The following is an 18,996-nucleotide window of genomic DNA, read 5'->3' on the forward strand; positions in this document are numbered from 1 at the left end:
AGCTACTATTGAAGAGATCTGCAAGGCTGCGACGTGGTCATCAGTCCACACATTCACATCTCAGTACTGCTTCAGCAGGATAGCTGATGTGACAGTCGGTTTGGGCAGTCGGTGCTGCAGAATCTGTTTGGGGTTTAGAATCCACTCCAACCCTCCTAGGCCCATTTTTATTCTGTTCCAGGCTGCACTCTCAGTTAGATATTTCTTGTTTCAGGTCAATTTTGTTATGTCCTCGCCATTGCGAGGCCCAATTGACCATTGTTTCTTGGTTTGAGTGAGCCTGGGGGCTAGGGATACCCACATGTGAGAATATCAGCCTGCTTGTCCTCGGAGAATGCGACGTTTCTTACCTGAAGCAGGTATTCTCCGAGGACAGCAGGCTGCATATTCTCACAAACCCTCCCACCTCCCCTTTGGAGTTGCTTTTCTTTCATCTTTTGGATTCAACTGAGGAGCGTGTCTGCGCGGCGAGCGGGAAAACGTGCACACGCATGCGTGATGGGATCGTCTCACGCGACGGAACGCTCTGGAAGAGACTTTTGAGATTTTGCTAGAAAATCCTCCGGGCCGACGTGACATCACCCACATGTGAGAATATGCAGCCTGCTGTCCTCGGAGAATACCTGCTTCAGGTACGAAACTTCGCTATATTACTGTAAAGTGATTGATAAACAGCACAATAGACCCTGAAAGGAAAACCTATTAAACTCTGAAAAACATCATAAATGCAAATTGTAGTGTAATTCATAGATTCATGAATGAGTGTAATAAGAGTCATAAGAACATAGAATGTTTAATTCACTGTTTAAATCCTCAAGTCCCATAATATTGAGTTTAAAAATCCGAGAACGTTCTTTGTTCTAAAGATAGGATCAAAGTTCTCACTTCTACTGTGCAAGTTCAAGTGTTCCCACAAGTCATACTTTGAAATCAGTGGGGCAGTGCTGAGCTGAAACAGAACATTCAACAGGTGAAGCATTGACTATTTTCTATTTTTTTTTTTTTTAGGAAACTTCTGTGTTTAGGTAATCCTGGGGACCAGTATTCAAAAGGGCTTATCTGGTTAGTAGATCCTGCTAATGAGATAAATCCCCGTGAGCCCATTATTCAGCACTACCTGGATAGTGCCACTGAAATTTCCTCTGACCACTGTAACACTATCTGGATAGTGCTGGGGCAGGTCTGAGGCTGGGGCTTGGCATAGGCACAGGTTATCTCATTAGCGGAGATAGTCCATTAACCAGATTACTACTTGGATAAAATTAAGACAGCAAAAGAGACTGTCCTAACTTTATCTGATTAGCTATTTTGTTAGCAGCGTGAATATTCCCGTTAACTGGTTAGTTCTGAAACTGAATATTCAGTTGAGGCCAGTATTCAGGTAGGGTACCGAACATCTGGTTTCATTTTAATCATGAGAGAACAAAAAGAGCAGTAGAGCAGCTAAATAGATTGAAGAGGACATTTTATAAAAGTCAATCATATAAAAGTGGTTCCATTTGTATATATACAGACTTCATAAGCAATTATTAAAATAGCCCAACGTGTTTCAGCGTCACAGTGCCTGTATCAGGGGCAGATGTCAAATTTACTGTGCGTCGGATAACCATATATATCCATCTTTTAAAATGTACCTTTTCAGGTAGCGCTAAAAATAGTCCTTAATGGTACTGAGAAGCAGCTTTCCCAGCATGTAGTAGTGTGCCATAGATCTTGGCATTAATTTTAACCTCAACACACAAGTACAGGCTGTGGCCGTAGCCAGAAGGTTGCTAGGCTGCATAGAGAGAGGTGTGACCAGCAGAAGAAAGGAGGTGTTGATGCCCCTGTACAAATTGTTGGTGAGGCCCCACCTGGAGTTTAATTTTGGAGGCCGTATCTTGCTAAGGATGTAAAAAAAATTGAAGCGGTGCAAAGAAAAGCTACAAAAATGGTATGGGATTTGCATTACAAAATGTATGAGGAGAGACGTGATGAAAGGAGAAACATGGGTGATATGATACAGACATTCAAATATTTGAAAGGTATTAATCCGCAAATGAACCTGTTCCGGAGACGGGAAGGCGGTAGAACTAGAGGACATGAAATGAGGTTGAAGGGTGGCAGACTCAAGAAAAATGTCAAGAAGTATTTTTTCACAGATACTTGGAATGCCCTCCTGCGGGAGGTGGTGGAGATGAAAACGGTAACAGAATTCAAAAATGCGTGGGATAAACATAAAGGAATCCTGTTCAGAAGGAATGGATCCTCAGAAGCGTATCAGAGATTGGGTGGCAGCACCGGTGGTTGGGAGGCGGGGCTAGTGGTTGGGAGGCAGGGCTAGTACTGGGCAGACTTCTACGGTCTGTGCCCTGAAAATGGTAGATATAAATCAAGGTCAGGTATACATATAAAGTAGTGCATACGAGTTTATCTTGTTGAACAGACTGGATGGACCGTACAGGTCTTTTTCTGCCATCACCTACTAAGTTACTATCAGGCTTATTTTCGAAAGAGAAGGGCGCCCATCTTTCGACACAAATCGGGAGATGGGCGTCCTTCTCTCAGGGTTGCCCAAATTGGCATAATCGAAAGCCGATTTTGGGCACCCCCAACTGCTTCCCGTCACAGGGACGACCAAAGTTCCCGAGGGCATATTAGAGGCGTAGCGAAGGCGGGACTGGGGCGTGCCTAACAGAGGGGCGTCCTTGAATGATAATGGAAAAAAGAAGGGTGTCCCTGACGAGCACTTGGGCGACTTTACTTGGTCCATTTTTTCTTACGACCAAGCCTCAAAAAGGTGCGCGAACTGACCAGATTACCACCGGAGGGAATCGGGGATGACCTCCCCTTACTCCCCAATGGTGACTAACCCCCTCCCACCCTGAAAAAAACAACTTTAAAAACTTTTTTTGCCAGCCTGAAATGTCGTACTTAGGTCCATCGCAGCAGTATGCAGGTTCCTGGGAGGGGAGGTATGTGTGTGTCAGCGGAGGCATAGCGAAGGCATGGACGTCCTTCTTTCAAACATTGTGGACGTCCTGAACTGCCCCCCCCCCCCCCCCAGGGATGGCCAAATTTCAAGGGAGTGGAGTGGAGGAGTGGCCTAGTGGTTGGAGCACTGGTCTTGCAATCCAGAGGTGGCCGGTTCAAATTCCACTGCTGCTTTTTGTGATCCAAAATCCAGATAAATAAAGGGGGTGTCGGAGGCATAGCAGGCATGGACATCCTTCTCACAGAAGCATCCAGGCATGGACGTCCTTCTCACAAAAACATCCACATTTTGGACGTCCTCAACTGCCATCGCAGGTACAGAGGCATAGCGAAGGGCGTCCTCAACTGCCGTTGCAGGGACAGAGGCATAGCGAAGGACGTCCTTCACCCATACTCTTAAAAAAAAAGTCATCCCTGACGAGTACTTGGACATTTTTACCTGGACTTTTATTTTTCTAAGGTTGTAGATTGCAATTTATTTAAGGTTGTAGACGGCTATTATACATGCAGCTTGTCTGCATGTATGAAGCCTTCTTTGGCATGCGCAGAGCAGCCACACATAATGCTTGGCTGCTCTGCACTGCCTTCCCCTCCTTAGGAAGGAAATCGTGTGCAAATGAGCTAACAGTGAGCAGCTCATTTGCATGCGATTTCCTTCATGAATGCCCGTTCCTTTCCGAATCGCTAAGGGATCGGTAAGGGAAGGGCTTTTCTATTCAGTTAGTGCATCAGTTAGTCCACTGCAGTGCCCCCTAGGGTGCCCAGTTGGTGTCCTGGCTTGTGAGGGGGACCAGTGCACTACGAATGCTGGCTCCTCCCACGACCAAATGAGTTGGATTTGGTCGTTTTTGAGATGGGCGTCCTCGGTTTCCATTATCGCCGAAAACCGGGGATGACCATCTCTAAGGTTGACCATCTCAACATTTATGTCGACCATCTCTAAGGTCGACCTTAAATGTTGAGATTTGGGTGTCCCCGACCATATTATTGAAACGAAAGATGGACGCCCATCTTGTTTCAATAATACGGGTTTCCCCGTCCCTTCACAGGACGTCCTGCAAGGACACCCTCAGGAAAACTTGGCACTGTTCAATTATGCCCCTCTTTGTATAATAAAGTACTTCTATATTCCATTGATTCACAAAACTCAACACCCCCCCCCCCCCAAAAAAAAAAAAACGTTAATGATAATATAATATGTGAAATGTGAAAAGTGCTCAGTTCATTTGTGCAATCACCATTAAAAAGAGACTGACTGATAAAGAACCATCATTGCACTAATCTTGTTCTCTATGCACCATGTGGGATACAAGTGCAGCAAATAAATAAATAAATAAGCTATGATATAAAGTTAGGGTAAGGAACAATAATATAATATCAAATCACGGGATAATCCTGTTGTGTGTGTTATATCGTATTCTTCTTGTGTATCTACAGTGTGATCAATTATAAGAACACTAGGAAAAAATGCCCGTTTCTGAGCGGAATGAAACGGGCGCTAGCAAGGGGCCCCCTCCCTCCGTCCCTCGAAGCTACTTGCCTTGTTCGCTGTGGGCTGTTTCGGCCCTCGAGTGTCAATAGCTCCGCCCTCGACGTCATGACGTATTGACGTGTCATGACGTTTTGATGCGAGGGCGGTGCAGACACTCCAGGGCACACCGGATATCTCGGGCGCCTCAACTTCCGTGGAGGCTTCAGAACGTTGGGGTTGCCTTTTATATATATAGATAAGCACTGCTATACTGGGAAAAGACCAATGGTCCATCAAGCTTAGCATCCTGTCTCCGACAGCGGCCAATCCAGGCTTCAAGAACCCGGCAAACCCCCCCCCCCCCCCAAAAAAATGAATAATGTTCAATGGACTTTTCTCTCAGGAATCTGTCCAAACCCCCTTTAAACTTCGTAAGGTCAGCTGCTGTCACTACATTCTCCGGCAACGAGTTCCAGAGTCCAACTACACGCTGAGTAAAGAAAAACTTTCTCCTGTTTGTTTTAAATCTACCATATTCTAGCTTCACCTGGTTCTATTGTTGTTTGAAAGTGTAAACAAATGCTTCACACCTGTCCGCTCTACTCCGCTCATTATCTTGTAGACTTCTATCATATCACCCCTCAGCCGCCTTTTCTCCAAGCTGAAGAGCCCTAACCTTCTCAGCCTTTCCGCATAGGAAGTCATTCCATCTCTTTTAATCATTTTCGTCGCCCTTCTCTGCACCTTCTCCAATTTCTTTATATCTTTTTTGAGATGCAGCGACCAGAATTGAACACAATATTCGAGGTGCGGTCGCACCATGGAGCGATACAACAGCATTATAACAGCCTTGTGTTTGTTTTCCATCCCTTTCCTAATAATACCCAACATTCTGTGCGTTCTCTTAGCCGCCGCAGCACACTGAGCAGAAGTTTTTAACGTCTTATCCACGATGACTCTCAGATCTCTTTCTAGGTCTGTGACTCCTAACGCGGAACCTTGCATGACATAGCTGTAATTCGGGTTCCTCTTACCCACATGCATCACTTTGCACTTGTGAACATTGAACTTCATCTGCCACTTGGACGCCCAATCCCCCATTCTTGCGAGGTCCTCCTGTAATCTTTCACACTCCTCCTGCGACTTGACGACCCTGAATAATTTTGTGTCATCTGCGAATTTAATTACCTCACTAGCTGCTCTCATCTCTAGGTCATTTATAAATATGTTAAAAAGCAGCGGTCCCAGCACAGACCCCTGCGGGACCCCACTAACTACCCTTCTCCATTGAGAATACTGACCATTCAATCCTACTCTCTGCTTCCTATCTTTCAACCAGTTCTTAATCCATAGTAATACCCTACCTCCGATCCCATGACTCTCCAGTTTCCTCTGGAGTCTTTCATGAGGCACCTTGTCAAACGCCTTTTGAAAATCCAGATACACAATATCCACCGGCTCCCCATTATCCACATGTTTGTTCACCCCCTCAAAAAAATGCAGTAGATTGGTGAGGCAAGACTTCCCTTCACTAAATCCGTGTTGACTTGGTCTCATCAGCCCATGTTTTTGTATGTGCTCTGTAATTTTATTCTTAATAATAGCCTCTACCATTTTGCCCGGTACTGACGTCAGACTCACCGGTCTATAATTTCCCGGATCACCTCTGGAACCTTTTTTAAAAATCGGAGTAACATTGGCCACCCTCCAGTCTTCCGGTACTGGCATGTGTTGAGTGTCCATCCACAGCTACGAGAATTCCCATATATAAGAAGCAAGAACATTGGAGAATTGTTAGTGGACAAGTCACAGCCCATGAAAGAAGTGGGTAGACACCATAAATGTGGCCGGTGTAGTTATTGTCAGTATGCCTTGGAACGTTCATATGTTACACTTCCACATTCCAACAAAAAAATGTATTTGAGGATTTTGACTGTCCATGTGTCTTGTATTGTACTGGACAAACATGACACAGTATCAAGTAGTGTATTGTGGAACATCTGACTTAACATACGTACAAACAAACAAACAAACAAACAAACAAACAAACAGGAAGCTCCCCTCACTGCTCTGGATGAATCAACATCATGGGATTGAACAATTGAGGTTCATGGTACTTTTACAGATGTCTTTTGAATATGGAGGAGATGTTTCTAGAGTACTGATAGAATTGAACTTACAAGGACTATTGTTAGTAAATACGTAATTTATCTTTAAATCAAGCACGGTACCAGGAAGATTGGAGGGTAACCAATGTAACGCCTATTTTTTAAAAAGGTTCCAGAGGTGATCCAGGAAATTATAGACCGGTGAGCCTGACATTGGTGGCAGGAAAAATGGTAAAGACTATTATAAAGATCAAAATTACAGAGCATATTCAAAAGCATGGATTAATGAGACAAATCCAACGTGGATTTAGTGAAGGGAAATCTTTCCTCACCAATCTATTACATTTCTTTTGGAAGGGTGAACAGACATGTGGATAAAGGTAAGCTGGTCGATATTGTGTATCTGGATTTTCAAAAGGCATTTGACAAAGTACCTCATGAAAGACTCCAGTGGAAATTGGAAAGTCATGGGATAGGAAGTAGTGTTCTATTGTGGTTTAAAACTGGTGAAAAGATAGAAAACAGAGAGTAGGGTCAAATGGTCAGTATACTCAATGGAGAAGGGTAGATAATGGGGTTCCCCAGTGATCTGTGATGGGACCATTGCTTTTTAACATATTTATAAATGATCTAGAGATGGGAGTAACTAGTGAGGTAATTAAATTTGCTGATGACACAAAGTTATTCAAAGTTGTTAAATCACAAGAGGATTGTGAAAAATTACAAGAGGACTTTATGAGACTGAATGACCGGGCATCCAAATGGCTGATGATGTTTTAATGTGCGCAAGTTGAAAGGTGATGTGAGAAAGAGGAACCCGAACTATAGCCACCTAATGCAAGGTTCCACAGGAAATGGATCTAGGTGTCATCGTTGATGATACGTTGCAACCCTCTGCTCAGTGTGCGGCAGCAGCTAAGAAAGGAAATACAATGTTAGGTAGTATTAGGAAAGGAATGGAAAACAAAAATGAGAATGGTCAGTGCCAGGAAAGCCCTTCCGAGGGAGGTGATGGAGACAAAAATGATGACGGAATTCAAAAAGGTGTGGGATAAATTCAGAGGATCCCTAATTAGAAAATGGATGGTATAAAAAACAAAACTTAAATGATTACATGTGTTTTGATATGTCATGTGGTGATTAGATGGTGACTTGACTGTGAGCAACTAAGGCCAGTTCTGGGTATGCTTCTATGATCTGTGTCCCGTATATTTCAAGACCGTTTAGGATGGGCCGACTTTGATGGCAGCTCCAATAGTTGGAATGTAAGGACAGTACAGGTTGGATTTCTACGGTCTGTGTCTCAGAAATGGCAAAGAAAGATCATTATCAAGTATTTTGTACTACATTCATTGCCGATTTAATCATGAATTGATGATGAGTGTGACTGTTGGGCAGACTAGATAGATGGTTTAGGTCTTTATCTGCCATCACCTGTTATGTTACTATGATTTTGCACAAAGACACAGAAATACTTTTGCAGATGACTGAAGTTCTTTTGAAAATAGTACTAATGATATGCCCCAAACAAACTATCTGGCTGATAAAACAAATCGGAGAAAATTTTTCTTCACCCAACGTGTAATTAGACTCTGGAATTCATTGCCGGAGAACGTGGTACGGGCGGTTAGCTTGACGGAGTTTAAAAAGGGGTTAGATAGATTCCTAAAGGACAAGTCCATAGACCGCTATTAAATGGACTGGAAAAATTCCTCATTTTTAGGTATAACTTGTCTGGAATGTTTTTACGTTTGGGGAGCGTGCCAGGTGCCCTTGACCTGGATTGGCCACTGTCGGTGACAGGATGCTGGGCTAGATGGACCTTTGGTCTTTCCCAGTATGGCACTACTTATGTACTTATGTACTTATACTCACAAGCAATTTAGCCAGCCACTGACCTGTTAAATTGCTTGGTCGAGTTAGCCACTAATTTGTAGTGGCACTTAATTGGCTAAGTGCCGCTTAAATTCACGGTTAGCGCTTAGCTGAAAGCCTGCTATGTTGGGGGTGTTCCGAGGGTGGAGTTCACACTTGGCCGCTTAAGTGCTGATATTCAGCCCATAAGGGGGAGATTCTATATATGGCCCCTATAGGCACGTTATATACAATCTGGGGGTAAGTGGCCACGTTTAGCACATAAATGGGATTTCATAAAAGTCTGTCCTATCTTTATGCTGTAAACCATGGTCGCTTAAGTGCTGAATATCAATTTAAGCAGCTATGTCTTAACTAGCTAATAACCGGATATTCAAAGCTGAAGCCCAGACAGAGCCCGGCTTTGAATATCTGAGAATAACACTGTTGATCCCTATGTATTTTAAAAATATATAAAATAAATTTTGGAAATAGCTAAAATCAAATACTTTCTTCCAGTGCCAGAATTATGTCAGTACAGTTGTCATCAAATTTCAAATGTGAAGGGTGAGACAAAAAAAGAAAAGTAACCATCTACAGATTTTTTCAGTTTGCTCACCAACCTCTTTGAATTTCAGTGAGAAATTTTACGTACTTATTTAGTCATCATACTTACGCATTACTATTAAACAACATTTAATATCTTAAGCTATGTTGATGCTACTGACATTTTAGTATTACTACCTAGTGTTTTTTGTGTGTTAAAAATGTTTGAGGAAAACATAGTAAAATAACGTCATTCACATCATGATACAATTAACAATGTGTTAGAATTTTGCAGTCACTGTGAATGCTTAAAGTGTCCACCCCCCAGCTGTAACACAGGCCTTCAGTCGTTTTGGGAGGTTTACAGCCTTTTCGATCATTCTCTGTGGCAGGCTGCTCCAAATGATCTGTCTACACCTTGCCCATGATTGCCGTTCCGATCCAAAATGCTTTTAAAGAAATTATCTGTAAATTATCATATTATCAAATACAAATTATTCAGATTCAAATTATTGTTTACAAAAGTCTATGTCACTGTAACATCATTAACAGTAAGCTGGTACCCTTTTTTTTTTTTTTTCAAATAATGCTAGTTTCGCAGTGCAGACGTTTTTGAATGTGCGAAAATTGCATGGTAGTTACACTAAAAAGTCTATAACTTTACTGTGTTTAAAGATCATTCTCCGAGGACAAGCAGGCTGCTTGTTCTCACTGATGGGTGACGTCCATGGCAGCCCCCAACAAATCGGAAACTTCACTAGCAAAGGCCTTTGCTAGTCCTCGCGCGCCGATGCGCACCGCGCATGCGCGGCCGTCTTCCCGCCCGAACCGGCTCGTGTTCGTCAGTCTTCTTTTGTCCGCGCTTGGGACGGTCGTGTTTTGCCGCCGTTTCGTGCCCCTCAAGTTGACCTCGCGCGTCTTCGCGATTTTCGCTAAAAAAAAAAAAAAGAGACCGATCCGGTCTCTACCCTTTTCCCGTGTTTCCAGATTTTTCCCCGCGTAAGTTTCCTTTCGCTTTCGGGACCGGCCTATTTGGCCTCGGTACGGGTTTTTTCTCCCTTCTTTTTGGTGCCTTTCGTCATCATCGCGAATTTTGATTTCGCCGGCGTGATTTTTCCGCCCATGTCATCGAAGTCTTCCAGCGGCTTCAAGAAGTGCACCCAGTGCGCCCGGGTAATCTCGCTCACTGATAGGCATGCTTCGTGTCTTCAGTGTCTGGGGGCTGGGCACCGCCCGCAGGCCTGCAGTCTTTGTGCTCTTTTGAAAAAGAGGACTCAGGTAGCGAGATTGGCCCAGTGGAACGCGTTGTTCTCAGGCTCTTCGACGACAACAGCACGGGCATCGAGTGCATCAACGTCGACAGCATCGAAGTCTTCGACCTCGGCATCGGCATCTACTACTACTCTACCTCCTGCATCATCGGTACCGAGACATCGAAAGGCTGCGTCGACGTCGGTGGTACCGGGACCTCCGCTATTGCTGATGTCGTCGGACGGTGGTGCTTCGTCTGGAGTGCAGGTGAGGGCTGTCCATTCCCCTGCTGGTGGCGGTGAGCCTTCGGGTGGGTCTCCCCCTGCCCTGAGGGCTCCTGCGGTACAGCCCCCCCCCCCCCCCCCGAGATCGACCTTCTTCGGCCTCGGCCCCGAGGAAGCGACGGTTGGATTCTACGTCCTCCTCGTCGGTACCGGGAAGCTCCGGTGACATCCTTCGCTTGAAGAAGTCAAAGAAGCATCGTCACCGGTCTCCTTCCCGTCTTGGTACCGAGAGCTCTGGGTCGCCGAGGCAGTCGGCACCCAGTAGGCATCGGCACCGGGAGGACCGCTCACCCTCTGTTCAGGAGGTGTCGATGCGCTCCCCTTGTACAGCCCGGAACCGCCTCCACGCCCGGAACAGACTCTGACATCGACGCCTGCATCGGCTTCTCAGTCTTTCTCCACAGCCGCTCTGCACGAGAGTCTCCGGGCCGTTCTTCCAGAGATTCTGGGAGAGCTGTTGCGCCCTTCCCCTCCGGTACCGGGGGTGCTTGCGCCTCCGGTACCATCGAGTGAGGCAACGGCTGGCCCCTTGCCCAGGTTGAGGTCTCTGGTATCGGTACCGCTTGCGGTACCGGCTAAGGCCGCCTCCCAGGCAGACTCCCCGACGACGTCGGTGGAGGGAGCTTCGCCGGTGCTGGCGAGGGAGTCCACCTCTCAATGCTCCTACCGTGGCCGTGTTTCCACGCAGTCGAGTCGGGCACGGCTTCAGACGCAGGTTCGTGAACTTGTGTCTGATACTGATGGTGAGGCCTCGTGGGAGGAGGAGGAGGACATCAGATATTTCTCTGACGAGAAGTCTGATGGCATTCCTTCTGACCCCACTCCCTCCCCTGAAAGGCAGCTTTCTCCTCCCGAGAGTCTGTCTTTCGCGGCCTTTGTCCGGGAGATGACTACGGCCATCCCCTTCCCGGTGGTCGTGGAGGATGAGCCCAGGGCTGAGATGTTTGAGCGCTTGGACTATCCTTCTCCACCTAAGGAAGCGTCCACAGTACCCATGCATCATGTCCTAAAAAAGACATTGCTGGCGATCTGGACCAAGCCATTAACTAATCCCCACATTCCCAAGAAGATCGAATCCCAGTATCGGATCCATGGGGACCCAGAGCTGAAGCGCACTCAGTTGCCTCACGACTCTGGTGTGGTGGATCTGGCCCTAAAGAAGGCTAAGAGTGCTAGAGAGCATGCTTCGGCGCCCCCGGGCAAAGACTCCAGAACCTTAGACTCCTTTGGGAGGAAGGCCTATCATTCCTCTATGCTCGTGGCCAAGATTCAGTCCTACCAGCTCTACACTAGCATCCATATGCGGAACAATGTGCGACAGTTGGCGGGCTTGGTGGACAAGCTCCCTCATGAGCAAGGCAAGCCGTTTCAGGAGGTGGTCAGGCAGCTGAAGGCGTGCAGAAAATTCCTGGCCAGAGGGGTATATGATACCTTTGATGTTGCGTCCAGGGCCGCTGCTCAAGGTGTGGTGATGCGCAGACTCTCATGGCTGCGTGCCTCCGACCTGGAGAATAGGATCCAGCAGCAGATTGCGGACTCCCCTTGCCGAGTGGACAACATTTTTGGAGAAAAAGTCGAACAGGTGGTAGAACAGCTCCACCAGCGGGATAACGCTTTCGACAAATTCTCCCGCCGGCAGCCTTCAGCATCTACCTCCTCAGGTAGACGTTTTTATGGGGGAAGGAGGGCTGTTCCCTACTCTTCTGGTAAGCGTAGGTACAATCCTCCCTCTCGCCAGCCTGCGGCCCAAGCTAAGCCCCAGCGCGCTCGCTCTTGTCAGCAGCGTGCGCCTCAGCAAGGCTCTAGGGCTCCCCAGCAAAAGCAGGGGACGAGCTTTTGACTGGCTCCAGCAGAGCACAGCCGACATCAACGTATCCATGCCGGGCGATCTACCAGTCGGGGGGAGGTTGAAAGTTTTTCACCAAAGGTGGCCTCTTATAACCTCCGACCGTTGGGTTCTTCAAATAGTCCGGCAAGGATACACCCTCAATTTGGCCTCGAAGTCTCCAAATTGCCCACCGGGAGCTCAGTCTTACAGCTTCCAGCACAAGCAGGTACTTGCAGAGGAAATCTCTCCGCCCTTCTCAGCGCCAATGCGGTCGAGCCCGTGCCATCCGGGCAAGAAGGGCTGGGATTCTATTCCAGGTACTTCCTTGTGGAAAAGAAAACAGGGGGGATGCGTCCCATCCTAGACCTAAGGGCCCTGAACAAATATCTGGTCAAGGAAAAGTTCAGGATGCTTTCCCTGGGCACCCTTCTTCCCATGATTCAGGAAAACGATTGGCTATGCTCTGTGGACTTGAAGGACGCCTACACACACATCCCGATATTGCCAGCTCACAGGCAGTATCTGCGATTTCAGCTGGGCACACGTCACTTCCAGTACTGTGTGCTACCCTTTGGGCTCGCCTCTGCGCCCAGGGTGTTCACGAAGTGCCTGGCTGTAGTAGCAGCAGCGCTTCGCAGGCTGGGAGTGCATGTGTTCCCTTATCTCGACGATTGGCTGGTGAAGAACACATCTGAGGCAGGAGCTCTACAGTCCATGCAGATGACTATTCGCCTCCTGGAGCTACTGGGGTTTGTGATAAATTATCCAAAGTCCCATCTTCTCCCAGTACAGAGACTCAAATTCATAGGAGCTCTGCTGGATTCTGGGACGGCTCGTGCCTATCTTCCGGAGACAAGGGCCAACAATCTGTTGTCCCTCGTCTCCCGGGTATGAGCGTCCCAGCAGATCACAGCTCGGCAGATGTTGAGATTGCTGGGCCACATGGCCTCCACAGTTCATGTGACCCCCATGGCTCATCTTCACATGCGATCTGCTCAATGGACCCTAGCTTCCCAGTGGTTTCAGGCTGCTGGTGATCTAGAAGACGTGATCCACCTGTCCACGAGTTTTCTCAAATCCCTGTATTGGTGGACGATTTGGTCCAATTTGACTCTGGGACGCCCTTTCCAAATTCCTCAGCCACAAATGTGCTGACTACGGATGCGTCTCTCCTGGGGTGGTGAGCTGATGTCGATGGGCTTCACACCCAGGTAAGCTGGTCCCTCCAGGAAAGCGATCTGCAGATCAATCTCCTGGAGTTACGAGCGGTCTGGAACGCTCTGAAGGCTTTCAGAGATCGGCTGTCCCACCAAATTATCCAAATTCAGACAGACAACCAGGTTGCCATGTATTACATCAACAAGCAGGGGGGCACCGGATCTCGCCCCCTGTGTCAGGAAGCCGTCAGCATGTGGCTGTGGGCTCGCCATTACGGCATGGTGCTCCAAGCCACGTATCTGGCAGGCGTAAACAACAGTCTGGCTGACAGGTTGATCAGGATTATGCAACCTCACGAGTGGTCGCTCAACTCCAGAGTAGTGCGCCGGATCTTCCAGGTGTGGGGCACCCCCTTGGTAGATCTCTTTGCATCTCGAGCCAACCACAAGGTCCCTCAGTTCTGTTCCAGACTTCAGGCCCATGGCAGACTGGCATCAGATGCCTTCCTCCTGAATTGGGGGAACGGCCCGCTGTATGCTTATCCTCCCATACCTCTGGTGGGGAAGACTTTGTTGAAACTCAAGCAAGACCGAGGCACCATGATTCTGATTGCTCCTTTTTGGCCGCATCAGATCTGGTTCCCTCTCCTTCTGGAGTTGTCCTCCGAAGAACCGTGGAGATTGGAGTGTTTTCCGACCCTCATCACCCAGGACGAAGGGGCACTTCTGCATCCCAACCTCCAGTCTCTGGCTCTCACGGCCTGGATGTTGAGAGCGTAGACTTTGCCTCTTTGGGTCTGTCGGAGGGTGTCTCCCGTGTTTTGCTTGCTTCCAGAAAAGATTCCACTAAGAGGAGTTACTTCTTTTTATGGAAGAGGTTTGCCGTCTTGTGTGACAGCAAGGCCTTAGATCCTCGCTCCTGTCCTACACAGACCCTGCTTGAATACCTTCTGCACTTATCAGAGTCTGGTCTCAAGACCAACTCTGTAAGGGTCCACCTTTGCGCAATCAGTGCATACCATTAATGTGTGGAAGGTAAGCCGATCTCAGGACAGCCTTTAGTTGTTCGCTTCATGAGAGGTTTGCTTTTGTCAAAGCCCCCTGTCAAACCTCCTACAGTGTCATGGGATCTCAATGTCGTTCTCACCCAGCTGATGAAACCTCCTTTTGAGCCACTGAACTCCTGCCATCTGAAGTAATTGACCTGGAAGGTCATTTTCTTGGTGGCAGTTACTTCAACTCGTAGAGTCAGTGAGCTTCAGGCCCTGGTAGCCCAGGCCCCTTACACCAGATTTCATCATAATAGAGTAGTCCTCCGCACTCACCCTAAGTTCTTGCCGAAGGTAGTGTCAGAGTTCCATCTGAACCAGTCAATTGTCTTGCCAACATTCTTTCCCCATCCTCATTCCTGCCCTGCTGATCGTCAGCTGCACACATTGGACTGCAAAAGAGCATTGGCCTTCTATCTGGAGCGGACACAGCCCAACAGACAGTCCGCCCAATTGTTTGTTTCTTTTGATCCCAACAGGAGGGGAGTGGCTGTGGGGAAACGCACCATTTCAAATTGGCTAGCAGATTGCATTTCCTTCACTTACGCCCAGGCTGGGCTGGCTCTTGAGGGTCATGTCACGGCTCACAATGTTAGACCCATGGCAGCGTCAGTGGCCCACTTGAAGTCAGCCACTATTGAAGAGATCTGCAAAGCTGCGACGTGGTCATCTGTCCACACATTCACATCTCATTACTGCCTGCAGCAGGATACCCGACGCGACAGTCGGTTCGGGCAGTCAGTGCTTCAGAATCTGTTTGGGGTTTAGAATCCAACTCCACCCCCCTAGGCCCATGTTTATTCTGTTCCAGGCTACACTCTCTGTTAGTTGGATAAGTTGTTAGGTCAATCTCAGTTATGTCCTCGCCGTTGCGAGGCCCAATTGACCATGTTACTTGTTTTGAGTGAGCCTGGGGGCTAGTGATACCCCATCAGTGAGAACAAGCAGCCTGCTTGTCCTCGGAGAAAGCGAATGCTACATACCTGTAGAAGGTATTCTCCGAGGACAGCAGGCTGATTGTTCTCACAAACCCGCCCGCCTCCCCTTTGGAGTTGTGTCTTCCCTTGTTTTTGTCTTGCTACATACGGGACTGACGAACACGAGCCGGTTCGAGCGGGAAGACGACCGCGCATGCGCGGTGCGCGAGGACTAGCAAAGGCCTTTGCTAGTGAAGTTTCCGATTGGAGGGGGCTGCCGTGGACGTCACCCATCAGTGAGAACAATCAGCCTGCTGTCCTCGGAGAATATCTTCTACAGGTATGTAGCATTCGCTTGTCATTCCAATCAGCACATAAATGTAGATTATAACAACACATAATGTTGTAAAATTTCACTTTGAAGTTCCAAGCGATTGCTGAGAAAATAGCAAAAAACCCTAAAACAAAACAAACAAAAAACTCTAGGGGGTTACTTTTTTTGCCTTACCCTGTGGTTCTATATGTAATATTGTAAAATGTAGGAAGTGCCCCTGCAGCATGATTGACTGCTGAATGTCCAGGATGGAATGGGTCATATTCAATGCACAGAAAAAACATTAAAATACTAAGCTTCTCCAGGGTTACACTAGTGTGGAAAAATAATACTTTTCAGTGGCTTTTTTAAGGCACAAAACCTTCACGCTTTTAGAATACCTGAGACAGGCAGATGTCCACCACTAATGCCACTGTTGGGCAACTGTTTCTCAATTTTCTTTGTACCTTTTTTACTCGTAGGATTTTCTCCCTGTTATCTGCAATTCTACATTTGGGCAACATCCGTTACAAAAAGAAAACATACCGGGATGACTCAATAGATATTTGTAACCCTGATGTATTACCAATTGTGTCTGAGTTGTTGGAGGTAAGCATTTAAGCATTGGTTTTGTTTTGTTCTATTTAATTTGTTGTTTTTATGTGTATGTCTGAAATTGAATGCTGATAAAACAAAAATTCTCTGGTTTATTATGAATGCATTAAATATTTCTAAGTTTGTTTTGAATAGTGGAGGAGTGGCCTAGTGGTTAGGGTGGTGGACTTTGGTCCTGAGGAACTGAGTTCGATTCCCACTTCAGGCACAGGCAGCTCCTTGTGACTCTGGGCAAGTCACTTAACCCTCCATTGCCCCATGTAAGCCGCATTGAGCCTGCCATGAGTTGGAAAGTGCGGGGTACAAATGTAATAAAAATAAAATATTGAAGGGATTCAGCTTAATGTTGAGAGAGTTTCTAAAGTTTTGGGAATGCTTTTAGATTCTTCATTGACTATGGAGCCCCAGGTGAATAATTTAGTTAAAAAAACATATATCAAGCTCAAACAACTACGTTTGCTGCATTCGTATGTTTTAAAGATTATTTTAGAATTATTGTTCAGTTATCAATTCTAGCATTTCTGGAATATGGGAATTCTTTATATTTGGGCATTGCTACAAAACTGACTAACAAGGTTCAGTTGATCCAACATTCAGCAGCTAGACTGATATTTTGTAAATCAAGAGTTGAACATGTTAGACCTCTGCTGAAGGATTTGCATTGGCTGCCGTTGTGGGCTCAAGTCCACTTTAAGTTGGTTTGCCTGGTGTTTAAGATCTTAGAAGGCTACTGCCCAGAGGAATTATCTCAACTGATGAAACTACTGAATTCGACAACTGTGACTAGGAGTTGTAATTGCTTGTGTTTGGCTTTTCTAACAGTCAGAAATGTGAGATTTAAAGTAATTTTTTCTCATTCTTTTATATATTCTGCCATCAATTATGGAATGATCTCCCTATTGAGATCCATTCTTTAAGTTATTTTTCTTTTTGTAAAATAGTGAAGACATTTGTTCTCTAAGGGCCCTGTTACTAAGCCGTGCTGTAGGCATGCTAACTTTTTAGCACGTTCTTATGATAGAGACACCCATTATATTCCTGTGGGTATTTCTAGTGTTAGCGCATGGATGCTAAAAAGTTTGCGCGCCTACAGCGCAGCTTAGTAAACAGGGCCCTAAGTTTTTTTTAAGAAGTAGTTTTTGATCAGTTTTTGTCAATCCTGATAGACTATATCAGTTTACTTTTTGTATCCTGCTTAGAACTTCAATTGAGGGAGTTGGTGGTTTATTTAAAAGTCCATTATAACATAACATAACGTAACATTTGTTATATTTTGAAGTTTCTTTCAAAGGTATTACAGTGACAGACAAACTTGCTTACTAGTGAGTTTAGACTAGCGTTTATCTCATTAATTTCTATTGCTGTATCCTGGCAAGGAAAAGTGTGTTGTCACTTTGCTGAAACCTTCTGCTCAGTGTGCTGCTGCGGCTAGGAAAGCGAATAGAATGTTGGGTGTTATTAAGAAGGGTATGGAGTCCAGGTGTGCGGATGTTATAATGCCGTTGTATCGCTCCATGGTGCGACCGCACCTGGAGTATTGTGTTCAGTACTGGTCTCCGTATCTCAAAAAAGATATAGTAGAATTGGAAAAGGTACAGCGAAGGGCGACGAAAATGATAGTGGGGATGGGACGACTTTCCTATGAAGAGAGGCTGAGAAGGCTAGGGCTTTTCAGCTTGGAGAAGAGACGGCTGAGGGGAGATATGATAGAAGTGTATAAAATAATGAGTGGAATGGATCGGGTGGATGTGAAGCGACTGTTCACGCTATCCAAAAATACTAGGACTAGAAGGCATGAGTTGAAGCTACAGTGTGGTAAATTTAAAACGAATCGGAGAAAATTTTTCTTCACCCAACGTGTAATTAGACTCTGGAATTCATTGCCGGAGAACGTGGTACGGGCGGTTAGCTTGACGGAGTTTAAAAAGGGGTTAGATAGATTCCTAAAGGACAAGTCCATAGACCGCTATTAAATGGACTGGAAAAATTCCTCATTTTTAGGTATAACTTGTCTGGAATGTTTTTACGTTTGGGGAGCGTGCCAGGTGCCCTTGACCTGGATTGGCCACTGTCGGTGACAGGATGCTGGGCTAGATGGACCTTTGGTCTTTCCCAGTATGGCACTACTTATGTACTTATGTACTTATGTACTACTTGAAACAGTTGATGAAAGAATAGGGTGGGTGGGGTCCCAGTATCCCATTTCAGATAAGAAAAGATCATTTTCACTTCTTGCCTCAGTTCAGATTTTATATTACTGCAGTTCAGTACTGTGTGAAGAAAAATCTAAAGCCTGTTTTGGCTTCTGGCCATTCTTGTGGGAGTATGGATAATACTCTGGTTGTCTATACACTCTGTTGACTCCATTCCTCCTCTTGCTGACATTTATAGTGGTGGAGTAGCTGCTTGTCACCCTTCGCTAGTTCTTGAACGCTCACTTCCCTGTTCTAGCTAGGAAAATACTATTACAGCACAAACAGCAAGTATTAAGTAGCAAAAGGGGGAAAAAAAAGAAGTCATAATATAAAAGACAAGGAAAATATAGAGCACCAGCTACAGGATTCTCAGAAAAATCTTACAAATATGTGATAGGAGACACAAAGCTGGGGAAGTCTTTCAGAAGTCCCAGC

At 46.2% G+C, this 18,996-nt stretch overlaps 1 protein-coding gene across 1 annotated transcript in view; it reads left to right on the plus strand.

Annotated features, from left to right (window-relative positions):
* MYO9A (myosin IXA) overlaps positions 1-18,996 on the plus strand; it is a 980,547-nt gene that overhangs the window by 534,877 nt on the left and 426,674 nt on the right. Inside the window, 1 exon segment of the mRNA XM_030187859.1 lies at positions 16,234-16,360. Coding sequence (XP_030043719.1) covers positions 16,234-16,360 — 127 coding nt within the window.

The sequence above is a fragment of the Microcaecilia unicolor genome, chromosome 1 (assembly GCF_901765095.1).
Source record: "Microcaecilia unicolor chromosome 1, aMicUni1.1, whole genome shotgun sequence".
Lineage (NCBI taxonomy): Eukaryota > Metazoa > Chordata > Amphibia > Gymnophiona > Siphonopidae > Microcaecilia > Microcaecilia unicolor.